At 46.3% G+C, this 12596-nt stretch overlaps 1 protein-coding gene across 1 annotated transcript in view; it reads right to left on the bottom strand.

Moving 5' to 3' along the window:
- LOC128308937 (uncharacterized) overlaps positions 1–12596 on the bottom strand; it is a 115469-nt gene that overhangs the window by 6911 nt on the left and 95962 nt on the right. Inside the window, exons 5-9 of the mRNA XM_053045535.1 lie at positions 8122–8479; positions 6045–8045; positions 5755–5975; positions 5371–5656; positions 679–829 (exon numbers count right to left, since the gene is read on the bottom strand). Of these exons, the coding sequence (XP_052901495.1) occupies positions 679–829; positions 5371–5656; positions 5755–5975; positions 6045–8045; positions 8122–8479 (3017 nt within the window). The remainder of the gene's footprint in view (positions 1–678; positions 830–5370; positions 5657–5754; positions 5976–6044; positions 8046–8121; positions 8480–12596) is intronic.

Raw genomic sequence — 12596 nt, forward strand, 5'->3', positions numbered from 1 at the left:
CGCCTGATGTTGGCAAACCAAGCTTTTCGCATTCGCGCACTAAACCGATCTTGGTAAAATTTTCGCATAACTCTGCAACCGTCGTCATATTGCCGTCTTTAGTTTATTTCGTCGTTTTCACCAAATCACTTTTACGCAAACTTGTCCTTTAAAAATCACTCACTTCCCGGACGAGCCCCCATGTAGGGAATAATGTGTGAGAAATTGATTTATTAAGAATGATTGCAAAAATGATAATTCGTATACAGAGTTCTTTCCACTTTGATCGTCAGTTCGCGAATCCTCCCTTCGTGACACCGCGCGTCACTTATTAACCTTTCTCCTTATCTCTTACTCTCTCTATCTATTTCTGTTTCTCTCCTTCCATTATTCTTCCACTCTTCCATGGGTGCTTCCTTGTTCATTCCCACATAAAAAATATATAAAAGTTGCTAAAACAACCGAGTAAGCCCGGAATAAGGCAAAACTCAAGGAGGAAATGCCTTGCACGAATTGTTTCAACATTCAGCACAAGCGGTGTGGTAAAAATGGCAATTGTTGTCATAATGATTTAATAAAGAGATATATAAAAAAAAAGTTTTCATCTTTTTATCATTATTATTATTATTATTATTAACAGTTTTTCTTCTACACCAATAACAACCAAATCTAAAGTAAACATCAAACAACGGTACTTACCCTTGCCGATCGAGTGGAATGGATGCATCGATGAGGTCCACATTTGGCCGATTCGAGCCGAGATTGAGCCCCAGATCGAGGGTGCCAAACTTCTTCGGTGGCCGACTGCCACACTCGTTTAGGTTAAGCGTTAAGCTTTGCTTGAAGAAACCTGACAACAAAGGCAACACAACACAAGGAGAATTATTAAACATGGTCTGCAGTGACATTGAAAACTTTCATTAGGAAATTATGTGCTCGTCCGTTGGTGGACACTCGTTATACACATGATTGAGTCGTAAAAATTTCGTGTTCACTTTCCAATTAGAATACAATGCAATCACTCGCGCGGCTGTCTGAAATGTGCTACAACTTGAATCGTTGATTGGCATTCGAGCCGATGGTTGGACGCCAGATGAAAACGTCCCATTGTCTCGTTAATGCTTCGGTTAGCATAATCCGTGCAATTGTCTACCGGGCACCGGGTCCACCCGTCCACTACTCGTTATCAACCGACGGCTCAATGCTATCGACTAGCGGCAGCAGCAGCAGCACCAGCTGTAGACGCAAGATCGTACCGTAACTATTATCGGTGCTAATGCTGATTGTTATTGTTTGACATCCAGTGCCCCCTCTCGGAGTAACAGTTGGACTCCCTCCATCCGCGTCAGCTAACGTTTCGGAGGGGTTTTGAAATATTCCAACCGTTGTTGTCGCTTTGAGGAAACAAACAAACAGCAAGCAAAAAAAGGCCCACGGAACGTGCCTGGAATGTACGAGCTGTAGCTTTCCCAAACAACACACCGTCATCATCGTCGTCGTCGTGTGCAGTTTTCCATCACCGGGTAGGTGGGGTGGTTTTGTGGCACCACCGCCAATTACTTTCTAACTGATTAATTCATTATTTATTCCCCGCACATATGCGGCCGACGTGCGGGGTCGATGGTCGATGATTTAAATATCTCACACTGCTGGCCCGTGTGGCGCAGGTTTCGCGCAAAACCGGACCATAACCAGCTACCACCTTCACCCTTGGTTGACGGTGGCACATTCATTAAACATTAACAATTGCTTGTTTCGCGGAGCGGTAATTACTTGCGTTGTACGGAGGGTTTGCAAATGGGGAGCGGTCATTCGCGTCTCTACATACGCGCCATGCGACATGTGTAACATCGAGTGCAGTCGGTGTCTTCTTCAAAAACGGCTTCCCCTAAAATACGGCAGTTTAGCAAAAAAAAAAAACCAGAAAGTCTACAATAAATAAAGGAGAATCATGCAAAAAAAAAGCCAGAACCATCCCGCGCTAAATACATCACGTCAGCCGACCCGACTCCCAATCCCAATATCCCCTACCACAGCCTGTAGGATGTCCGGGATGTTAGTTGCGAGAGGACGAACAGAAAACAGGCGATAATGTTTTACAACACTTTTCACTCACAACCGGTGTCCACTAGGAAACCAACAACACGGGGCGGTATAAAAACCACAGAAACTGTCGTGGAATACTAAACGTGGCTGTTGCCGTACCGCGTAGATGCGTAGCAAAAAAGCGCAAGAAGGGGTCAGAGCTTAAACATGGCCCGTGCAAACAACGTGCTAAACGATTGTTTATCCGCAAGCGGAAGGATGAGAAAGACGGAACTTGCAGAGACGGAGGACTTCTCTGTGGACATCCAGCGAGCTAGACGAGAGGACCCCAGCGTGTGTATTGGTCATTTTCAAAGCAACTGTCAAATCTTTGTCAACTTCGCGACAAAAGCGCACACTTTGAGGGAGGGTTGGAAAAACTTTCCCTCGCCGAACTCCACGATGTTACGTTGCGTACGTTGAATTAATTCCTTTACCGTCACCAAAGCCTATGTGCACGAGTTGCACAGAGTTCTAAACACGGATACACGGGCGGTTCGATGCATAATTTATAGCATCCCTTTCCAGACGTCCAGCGGGATGTTGTGCATAATCGCATTTTCATTGTGCTCACTCGTTACCATTGCGTAACCCCCAATACACGCGCATCGATGATGCGCTACCACGTTTGGGCACACAAAAGCCAAACTAAAACCTCTCAATTCCAACGCATGTCCTGCTGTTTCCTGCTGTGCAGCGTTTAATTAAGTTGTTGCCTTTTCCAGTACTGCTAGCGTCAGGGCTTTCCGTCTGCCGGAATCGTCGGTAATCGGAATTCATTCCCCTATTCGAGCTATCGACGGGGTGTGTGGTAGAATTCTATTACTATGCATGATCAGCGGTATTGGTTGGTTTATAGCAAAATAAAAAGCACTATCAGGAAAGGGCTCTGCTGAAAATATAATACATTTCACACTATTACGGAGTAGGTTCGTTTGGAGTGGTGTGATTTCAGTTGTTGGATTGCTGGAATATTGCCCATCTTCTACTGGTTGATTATTTACGGCTATGTTACTCAAGAGTCCTTCCGACCTTCCGGCCTAGCATATCAAGAGTTGAAAAGAATTCCATCAAGGTAATCATTTTCGAATGTCCTCAATTCTATCCCAATATCCTTTAGGTCTTGATAATCTTGATAAGTGCTTGGTTCTGATCTGTTCATTCATTGACTACTCAGGCCTACACCGTTGTTCAATAAATTCGAATACACTTTCAAAATACGACTTAACAAACTAGATAATACTTTTTGTTTCAAGTGTTTGCTTTTTTAATTTTTTTTTTATTTAAATTCCATTATGACGGCAATGCCGTATTTTCAAGTGTTTGCTATTGCAGGCTATATTTATACAGAACTTGTACAGAATATTTTGAGAAAAATACAATAATCCGTAATATTATACTTCACGAGCCTCACATGTTGCCGGTTTCTGACACCGGCAAGAGAATGCCTGGGAATTTCGGCCGAGATTTGAGAATTACCATCTCGACTTGGTCCAACATCGATGTCCTTGACATCACACAAAACCAAATAAAGAAGCCGATAGGATTCAAATCTGAGGACTCCCAATCCATAAAGTTATGTCCGAAAGGACAGATAAATAGCTCAGAAATCAGGTTTGGAGCAAATTCCCGTAAACTCTGGTGTACCTTTCAGCTGGAACACGTAGGTTCCGTAAAGGTTTCGAAGGTTAGAGACAACAACCTCCTCCCAACACTAAGGTTTAAACTACGCTGCGTTTAATTTGGCCTTGTTTTGCGAAGAATACTAAGGCAAGTGTCCGATTTCGGAGACTGCTCGTTCTTCGTAGCCGATGAATTTGAAATGTGTGGGATGTCCTATAAGATAATCTTGTTTGAAAAAATGAATTCTTGTGGTTCTTGTGTCGTGCCAAACAAGGAAAATCTATAGGCGACTCAACCCCTCTGAAAGAATAATAACTGACAGAAAGACTCTGACTGACTCTGCAGATTTTAAACCTTGGATGTGCAGGTAAAATTGACAACAATATCAGTTGTACTCCATCGCAATATTTAATCATAAGGCCTGGACGGTTGCATGATTTTAGCGGCGCCAGTCTTCACACGAACGGACCAGACCAAAATCTCATCTGGACCCAATTCCCCGTTGCAAGGACGGACTTGACTATTATACGGCTAAGCCAGAAATAGTAGGTCGTTAGGCTAAGAAGAGGGAGACCAGAGATCACGGGGCATGGAGTCCTCTGTTGCGCTAACTCTGACAACTGTAACTTTCTTTTTTCACCAACAAATTATGCATCCAAAAGTGATTAATTGGCTTCGAAGCTAAAGAGCGGTTCTTGAAGCAACAAAATTTAAATAATCTCTCGTCTAGAAACACCCCTTTACCTCCTTATTGTTCAGCGGGTTTTAGCTATAGCTCTTAAATATTACTAGCTTGTCTCTTGTTTGCCTACCTTCAGGCGTATTGAATTGATTGAAAAAGCGATGTCGATGACTACAACAAAAACAGTAAAATTTTTGTTCAATTCTCGAATGATGTTCCATTCAATTTCTTGGTTTTAAGTGTTGTGGTCCACCCGACTATGATTTATAAAATTCTTATTAAGCTCTTAGCATGTTTTTTGTAAATTATTTACCTATTTCTAAATTCGGGATAATAAAGCAACTTCAATTGGTCCGTAGCACAAATCTCTTGTATGCATTTTAAACTACATTGGCCTGATGAAACCCATCAACCAAAGTCGTTTACTGCATACATCATACAAATTAGGCAGTGTTTCCTCCCCATTAAATATTCCACCAGCACGTTTTTAATCCGTTAGCATGGTCTTTATCTGCTAATGGAGCCCTTCCCGCCGTTTTTCTGGTACCCTCCCCTATTAACCGGATCATATGCCGGCAGGTGTGTCCTTCTGCACCATAAATCAATTACCGTTCGGGCGCTATACGATACGGCTCCCCGTCCCGAAACCTTCACCAAAGCGAAACGCAAAAACGGACGTGACGAATGTTCCAAGTAAACATACATCATCCATTTATCTAGCTGCAATGAAATGGTCATTACAAAGATTCGACAGTCCCCTTTCGCACAGCAGTGCCGTTTGTGGAATGTCCGCAAGCTCAACAACAACGACACGTACTCAATCCCAAGTGTTACAAGATGAAATCGATGTTACCCGATATCCCTCGACTGGAAATTAATTATTAAAATGAATGTACACACGATGCGTACAGCACATGCATGTGATTCCGTGGGGTGATTGAAACATCACTAACCTAACCGCAATCTGATAGGAGGCGGTCTGGGGCTGGGTTGAGACTTACCTCCGGCCAGTGCCAGCTTGCTATCGGAGTCTCGCATCGACAGGCTGGACGACGCCTGTGACAGGCCGCTCGATTCGGTGCTCGTCTGCAGTAGCATACCGCCCGATGTAGACGCCACCGTGCCTGGGTATGGGTGCTGCAACTGATGCTGCTGCAGCAGCTGCTGCTGTTGCTGCTGCTGATGTTGCTGATTTTGCGACATTCGCAAACGACGCCTCAGCTTCGGCATATCGAAGGGTAACTCACCCACGTCCACCGACGTGACACTGCCAGATGTGCACGGTTCCTGGTTGGGGGGGTCGGGTGAAAAGACGAAACAAACGAATGAATCAAAACTGTATCCATCGGACACTGAATGTTCGACCCTGAGTTGCTCCCACCTACCTGCTGCAAGTGTGCCCTTCTTCTTCGCAGCTTTGGCATATCGAACGGAAGATCGTTTAGGTCCTGTGGAAGTCCTGCCTGTCCCTTGCTATGGTCACTTTGCTTTTCCTGCCCGCTGAGTGATGCACGCTGAATGCCCATGTTTAAAAAGTTCGTTCTAGATTTTAGATCTTCTCTTGAGTGGAGTGAAATTCCACTGTCGGAGCCTTGTATTTCGGGACCTGCAATAAGAAGAGATGTGTTATGGCTCTGTTCCTCACAAAACAAAAAAAAAATCTTATCCACCTTACCCGTTATTAACAACAACGCCTTATTCGGTGCAGAACGTCTCTTTGTGACGCTCGTTTTCACAGCCTCCGTACCAGCGCTCTCATCACCCTCCTTCTTGGTGGTCAACGTACCTCCAGCAGTAGTAGTGCTCACCACATTCACTCCCGTTCCGTCCACCGGTGACTGTTTCTGCGAGTTGTTGTTCCGATTGTTAATGTCCGACGTCTCCGAGCCCGGCTCCTGGGACGACTTGTCCGATATTGGACTGAGAATGTTCAGCTTGTTGTGCACCGCCACCGGCACCCGCAGCGGGAACGCCAACGACGGTCCCGAATCGGAGCTGTGTGAACTTAGCGATGACGAGTGTCGCGAATCCGAACTGGACGTGCTTCGGTTACCCTCGCTGGTGCTGGACTTTAACGACTCCATACTGCCACCACTGCTCGACGTGGCCATACTCTCCGTGGACGAAAAGTTCCGCCCACGTTGCTGATGGTGTGCCGACTGCTTACCGTGATGATGGTGCGATGTCCGGTGACCTCGCTTCAGTTCGAGCACCCGTTCCGGTTCCAGGCACAGCGTCGATCGGGGCCGTTCGCCTACCTTACCGCTACGGCTGAACGGGGCACCATCGTTATCGATGCTACCGTCGCAGCTGCCCGAAGGAACATCGTTGTTGCGCACGTTCTGTATGTCCAGCCGGAGATCCTTGAGCCGTGGATGCTGGGCAACCGCGTTCGAGGAGGGCAGATTCGGCGCACTCTTGATGCTGTTGATGAAGAACCGTTCGTGCTTGCCGGGGAACTTCATGGGCAGAGGCGCTGTCGACGGAGGGGATGGCGTGTATCCCCGCAGGGGAAGCTGTGAGGAAGACGTTGAGTTTGCGTTCGCGATATTGTCCATTTGTTTGTCGATCTGTAGCTTCTCCTGAAGATCCTGCGCCAACAGCTGGTCCGCCTTGGCAACCTCATCCGTACCTTCAGCCTCCGGCCCACCGATCGCTGCCGGCTGGTGGCTGCTGGAAGGCGTTTTACTGGAGGCCGCTTTGCTTCGCTTCGACTCTAACCGCTTGCTGCGATTCTGGCCGGAAACCATATTGCTCGCGCTGCTACTGTTGCTCTTGGTCAGCTGCAACAGCACGCTCTGGTTCGTGATACGATCCACCTCGTCCAGATCATCGTCCGAACGGGTGATCTTCGAATCGAACGCCGTCTCGTAGATCTGGCGCGTCCGCACATTCGCCATCTCGTCCGGTACGGCGGCACTCGGGACTAGGGCGGCAGGGTCGCTCAGTGCACAGTCAGCGCAATCTTCGGCGCCCGGTTGGTGCACGTAGAAGATACTGCGCGGACGGAAGAGCTCATCGTTGTCATCGCCGAAGGCGGGCGTCGCACAGGCACAGACTGCCGCTGGTCCGAGCAAACGGTGCGGTGGCATCGAACTAGCATCGACCAGTGGACCGAGGTTACAGCTTGCCCGTGTAATGGCTAATGCTTGCGCATGCCAGGCCCGACGCTTGCAACATTCGGAACAGTCCGAATCGTCCGAGGTAGTGGTGGACGGTGAGTCGCACCGGATGATACGCACACCCTCCTCTGTGATGGAGTAACGCTTCGGTAGGCAAACTTCCTTCTCCGCTCCGGGAGTGTCGAGGCTGCTACTTTTCTTGTACCGCACACCAACCTCACGCCCTTGACGTACACTTCCCCCGTCACCGGTTGTTTGCGATGTTGTGGGCTTCGGAGCAGCTTCTTCCCGACCTTCACCTTCCTGAGTGACTTCACGATCAGTTCCTTCCCTTTCTCGTTGCTTATTCTTCAGTAAATCTGAGTAGTAGTAGGGTGAAGGATTCCTTTTGGCCGTATCCGGCCCAGTTGTCTTAACTGGACTCTGGCGAACTGGAAGTGCCTGCACCAAATCGTCCGAGATGCTATCCGGTGAGTTGAGCTCCGGTATCTTACTTAGCTCGTCCTCTTCTTCGTCGTTGTCTTCCTCCTCTGAAGATACCGGTGCGGATGAACCTGAAATTTCGGCAATTGCACAAAGAACAACGGTTTTAAGAAATATCCTTCCACAGTAAAACACCCCACTACTTACCGGAGCTAAAATTTTGATTTATATACTTCACCTCCGAACAACTGTCCGGACGTCGGGTACGGCTTCTTGCACGATGGCGCCCGGTAGCCTTGTAGCTCCGATGTGTGTCGAAGATCTCTTCGAGCGTCTTGATGGCGACAGTGTTTGCCGCCGCGGTGGCCGCTGCGTCCGGTACCAGCTGCGGCTGGCACAGCGATGGACCGGAAGCGGATGGCACTAAAGGAAGCGATGGACGACCGATGGTACCGACTGTCGGAATGCCGGATGTTATTGTTGCGCTTGCCGGTAGATTATTGTTGACAATGGTCGGAACCGCTGACAAGGGTTGTTGCAGTATTAATGGTTCTAGAAATGAAACCTAACAAGAGGGAGTGAAAATAACGATAAATAAAATTGTTATAGCACTTTTATAGCAACTTTTATTCGTATATACAGGCAGTTCCCGCGATACGCTATTATAGCGAACCGCTATAATCCGGAAAAAAATCGTGTGACTCGAATCCTCGTGCAATTTTAGTTTATAATTTAAAGTTGCAGAGACAATTTCCTTCTCTGCGTTTTATTTATTCACCGAATCAGGCGATTTTTATAAAGATTGCATTAACATAATTTAAAAACAAATGTTATATAAGACATATAATGGTATTTTCGACTAATTTTTCACCTTTTTGTTTAGATTTTGAGCTATAAATTAACTCCGCTGTCAAATTTCCAAAAAAACGCGTATGTCGGGGACTCGATTACACCAGGATTCGATATACGCGAAAATACGAGACTCGTGGCTGTTTTGCGGATTATAGCAGTCCGATATATTAGTGTATCTGTGGACTGCCTCTTTTTTAACTATTATGCTTGTATTTTTGTGCTATAAAGTAGCTCAGCTGTAAAAGTTAAAAAAACCGGATGTCTAAATGAGTGAGTGATCCGACTACGGGTGAATAAATTCAAAGAAAGTCAGAACTAGCAAGCCTCTATATCTTCTGAGATTGTTGAACCGATAAAGAGGAAGAAGAGTATCTCCGAAGTCACGTATTGAAAGTACCCTTTATCTCGAGTACTACCTGTATTCTCGAAGAAGAATTTAACAATAACAAAAAATCTATTTCAAACTTATTTCCAAAGGGCTCGACAGTAAAAACACTGTTCATCCCCAAAAGGTACGTTACGGACGCACCTTCCCGCTGTATTGAATCCCAGTTTACCCAACCATAAACATTTCAAAAATCGATTATCTCCTCGAAGCCCCTCGGATCGGGACACATACGATACGGTTCGCTCCCCCGGGGGAACCGTTTAGGGAGGCGTTCGTGGAATATCTCTCGCTCATAATCCATACCCATCCTTCCGCCGATGCCTAACCTCTGAGGTGATCGTGAGGACAGGGACGCGCAGTACACAACAACACACCCGGAGGCCTCGTGGCGTTATAGAAACAACTCGTACCCGGGTCGTGGTCCCACATGTGTGAATTGATGAATCCGTTGGGGGCTTCATTCACGTGAACCGTCAACCGTGCTCCGTGTAATGCCAATAGTGCAAAACCTACAGCCCCGAAGTGTTTTTGCCACAAAACGACAAGGTAACAGGGCATGGAATTGCATGCACCTTCTGTTAAAGTCCCAACGCTTCTGATGTCTCCGGTGGGAAGTGTCTCTGGGAGTGTATAGTTGTTTTTTTTTTTTTTGGTAATACTTTCCACACGACTTGAAAGCACGCCAAGCGTACGCGAAGGTGACATCTTGATCCCATCGGCGTGAGGGTGGTGGGCCCGAAACATAGGGACCTGGGGCCGGGTAATTTATGACAATTTTAATTTATGGTGTAAACAGAAACATGCAATCCGCCAAAAACAAACACGCCGTCCCTAGGTGAGTCACTTGTGGAACCGCCCGATCCCATGCCGTGATAGCGTGCACCACGCGGGTGAATGGGTATTTGCCAAAAGCTTGCAATTTTAAAAACTCCACCTTCGAGCTTGGTGATCTCGCCCGCTGTACGGCTGCGTATCCCACGATCGGCACTGTGCGCCTGTGGTGCACAAGGGAAATTGAATAAATTTCTTCACGTTACATCGGGTTAATTCGATTAGGCTCATGAATATTTAGACACCGATCGCAAACAACCGGGGCAGAGGAAGAGGGTTACAATATTTTAACACCGGCCAAAAGTTTTCCGATATTATCGCCGGATCACCGCGAGCAACGGTGCCGTAGAGAGCGAACCAAACAAAAAAAACCGTCGGTCACAGTCGTAAGCCTGTATAGCTCAAATCCGAAACACTGTCACTAACACAATTTACATAAATTTAAATTGAAACTGCGGCGCAAAGTTAATCCCTGTACCGAGCCCTGTCGCCATTTGCACGGTGTGTATATTATTTGGCGCTAAAAATTTCTCCATGGTCAGAACAGAGCACACGCACATATGGGCAGAATTATTTAATCTTTTATTTAATTAAATTCGTCCCCTGCCAGTCTAATTCCAATTTCTGCGCAGAAAATTCTTTACAAAAAAAAAACTTTGTCGGAATGTGTCGGAAACTGTCGGATGATGTGGTGTGGGGAAGGTACTAAAGAGACTCATTCAAATTAGCTTCCCACGTTCTGGCAGAGCGCACGGAGGAATGCAAAACCTCGAGTTCTCATTATGAAATATTTATCGAACATTATTTCGGATGACTTTTCCCCCGAGGGAGAGGCGGGGGACGGATGAACAGTCTCAAAGGCGCATCTCCTATTTAATATTCAGCGTCAGTATCACAACACAACGCAACGGGATGCAAGGGAGGACAGAAAGAAAAAAACAGTATATTCTACATCTCGATAAGGGGACAAATTTGGACAAAAAAACCCCGAATCCCATCGGCCGGCTAATGGCAAAACCGAGAGTAGAGAATGGGGTTTATTTCGAAAATCTCACTCCGTTAGCCACTGTAACCTATCTAGCCGTTTCGTTTCGAATGGAGTTTTGTCGGCGGGACACGGAACCGACCGTGTGTAAAATATTTAAAACCCAATATTGAACGATTATAAATTTTTGCGCTCAACAAAATACGCCGTCCAAATGCCGACAATTCGGCCGCAGTGGAAGAGCTTCCTTCTGTGTTTTTTTGTTTGGTGAAAGGACATCTAAACGGTTGGGAGTGCTTCTGTACAGTTGGAATAAAGCGGAAAAATCGAAATGGGACTTCAGGTCCCATTTAGCAAGCAGCAACAATGTGCACATTGGTGGGCCCCATCTCCGGATTGGGATTTCGATTGCACGATAGCAGCCCAAACATCAGACGCAAACCAATAACAATGCGAAAAAAAAACACGAGAAATTACTTCTCCACCAACCATCGGGTGTGGTCCCTCAACTCAGCTGAATGTGGCTTCTTCATAGCATATACAGCCTGGCGGACAGACAAAAAAATAGCTTCGTAGCATTCCAAACGAGAAATACCTTTTGTTGTTGCTTCCGGCAACGATTCGATTTGGTTCGCAATGGTTGCGTTCGCGTATGGGAGACTGAACGAACGTCATTAGCGACTTCGATTGCGCGCGGAAGCCACTGGAAAGGTTGAATCGCCGTGCGCGCTTCGGAAATGCCAACGTCTAGTGCAGTAGCGAAACTCTCCCGCACAATCTCCATCTCCATTGATGGTCGGTTGCCTAGGCTTTCCAATCCAATCGGGGTGGAGGTAAACGCTACTGTCGGATATCATCCAATACCTGGCCCAGCGGACACACAGACTGTTCCAACAACAATTTTTCTCGCCCAACAACGAACGGCACACGGTACAATTTCTTCCACGAGCAGAACACATATTACCAGCGGAGAAGATTGCACATGGTTATACTACCTCGCCATGTTGGTTATTTCTAGCAACGGCAACAAAAAAACTCCACTTCACTGCACCGTAACACACACCCAAGTTGGACAAGAGACACTCCAAGGACTCGCTGCAACTTCGCTTATTCGCTATATTTAGCCGTACAACACAACAAATAGTGGATGCATGGAAACAATGGTGGGAAACATTGTGCAGTGAAGTCCGTTGATGATGTGCATAGCGATTGAGCAAGTGCAGGGTTGATGATAAGGGCATTTTAGACACTTTGCCCACTTACCTGCACCTGTGTTGTCTTTCAAATTTCGATCGATTACGCGAAAACGAACACAAATACACACATTTGCGTCATAAGAAAATATGCTCGCACTCAAGTTTCGTCAGGAAGTTTACCTTGTTTGTTGTCGGCAACGTTATATTTCGGTGGCATATATCAAATACAGAATGCAATGCAGATTATTTGCAATAAATACACATTTAGTGTTATTTTTTTCCTTGAACTGAATCTTAATATTGCAAAATCTTCTTTCAAAGCTATGAGATCTATCTCTAATCTTCTGCAGGTTTACCTGTTAGGTTTAAATTAACGCCTAAAGATATGCAATTGCTAACCAAGAGACCTTGATAGACTCGAAATGGTCAT

Source organism: Anopheles moucheti, chromosome 2 (assembly GCF_943734755.1).
Source record: "Anopheles moucheti chromosome 2, idAnoMoucSN_F20_07, whole genome shotgun sequence".
Lineage (NCBI taxonomy): Eukaryota > Metazoa > Arthropoda > Insecta > Diptera > Culicidae > Anopheles > Anopheles moucheti.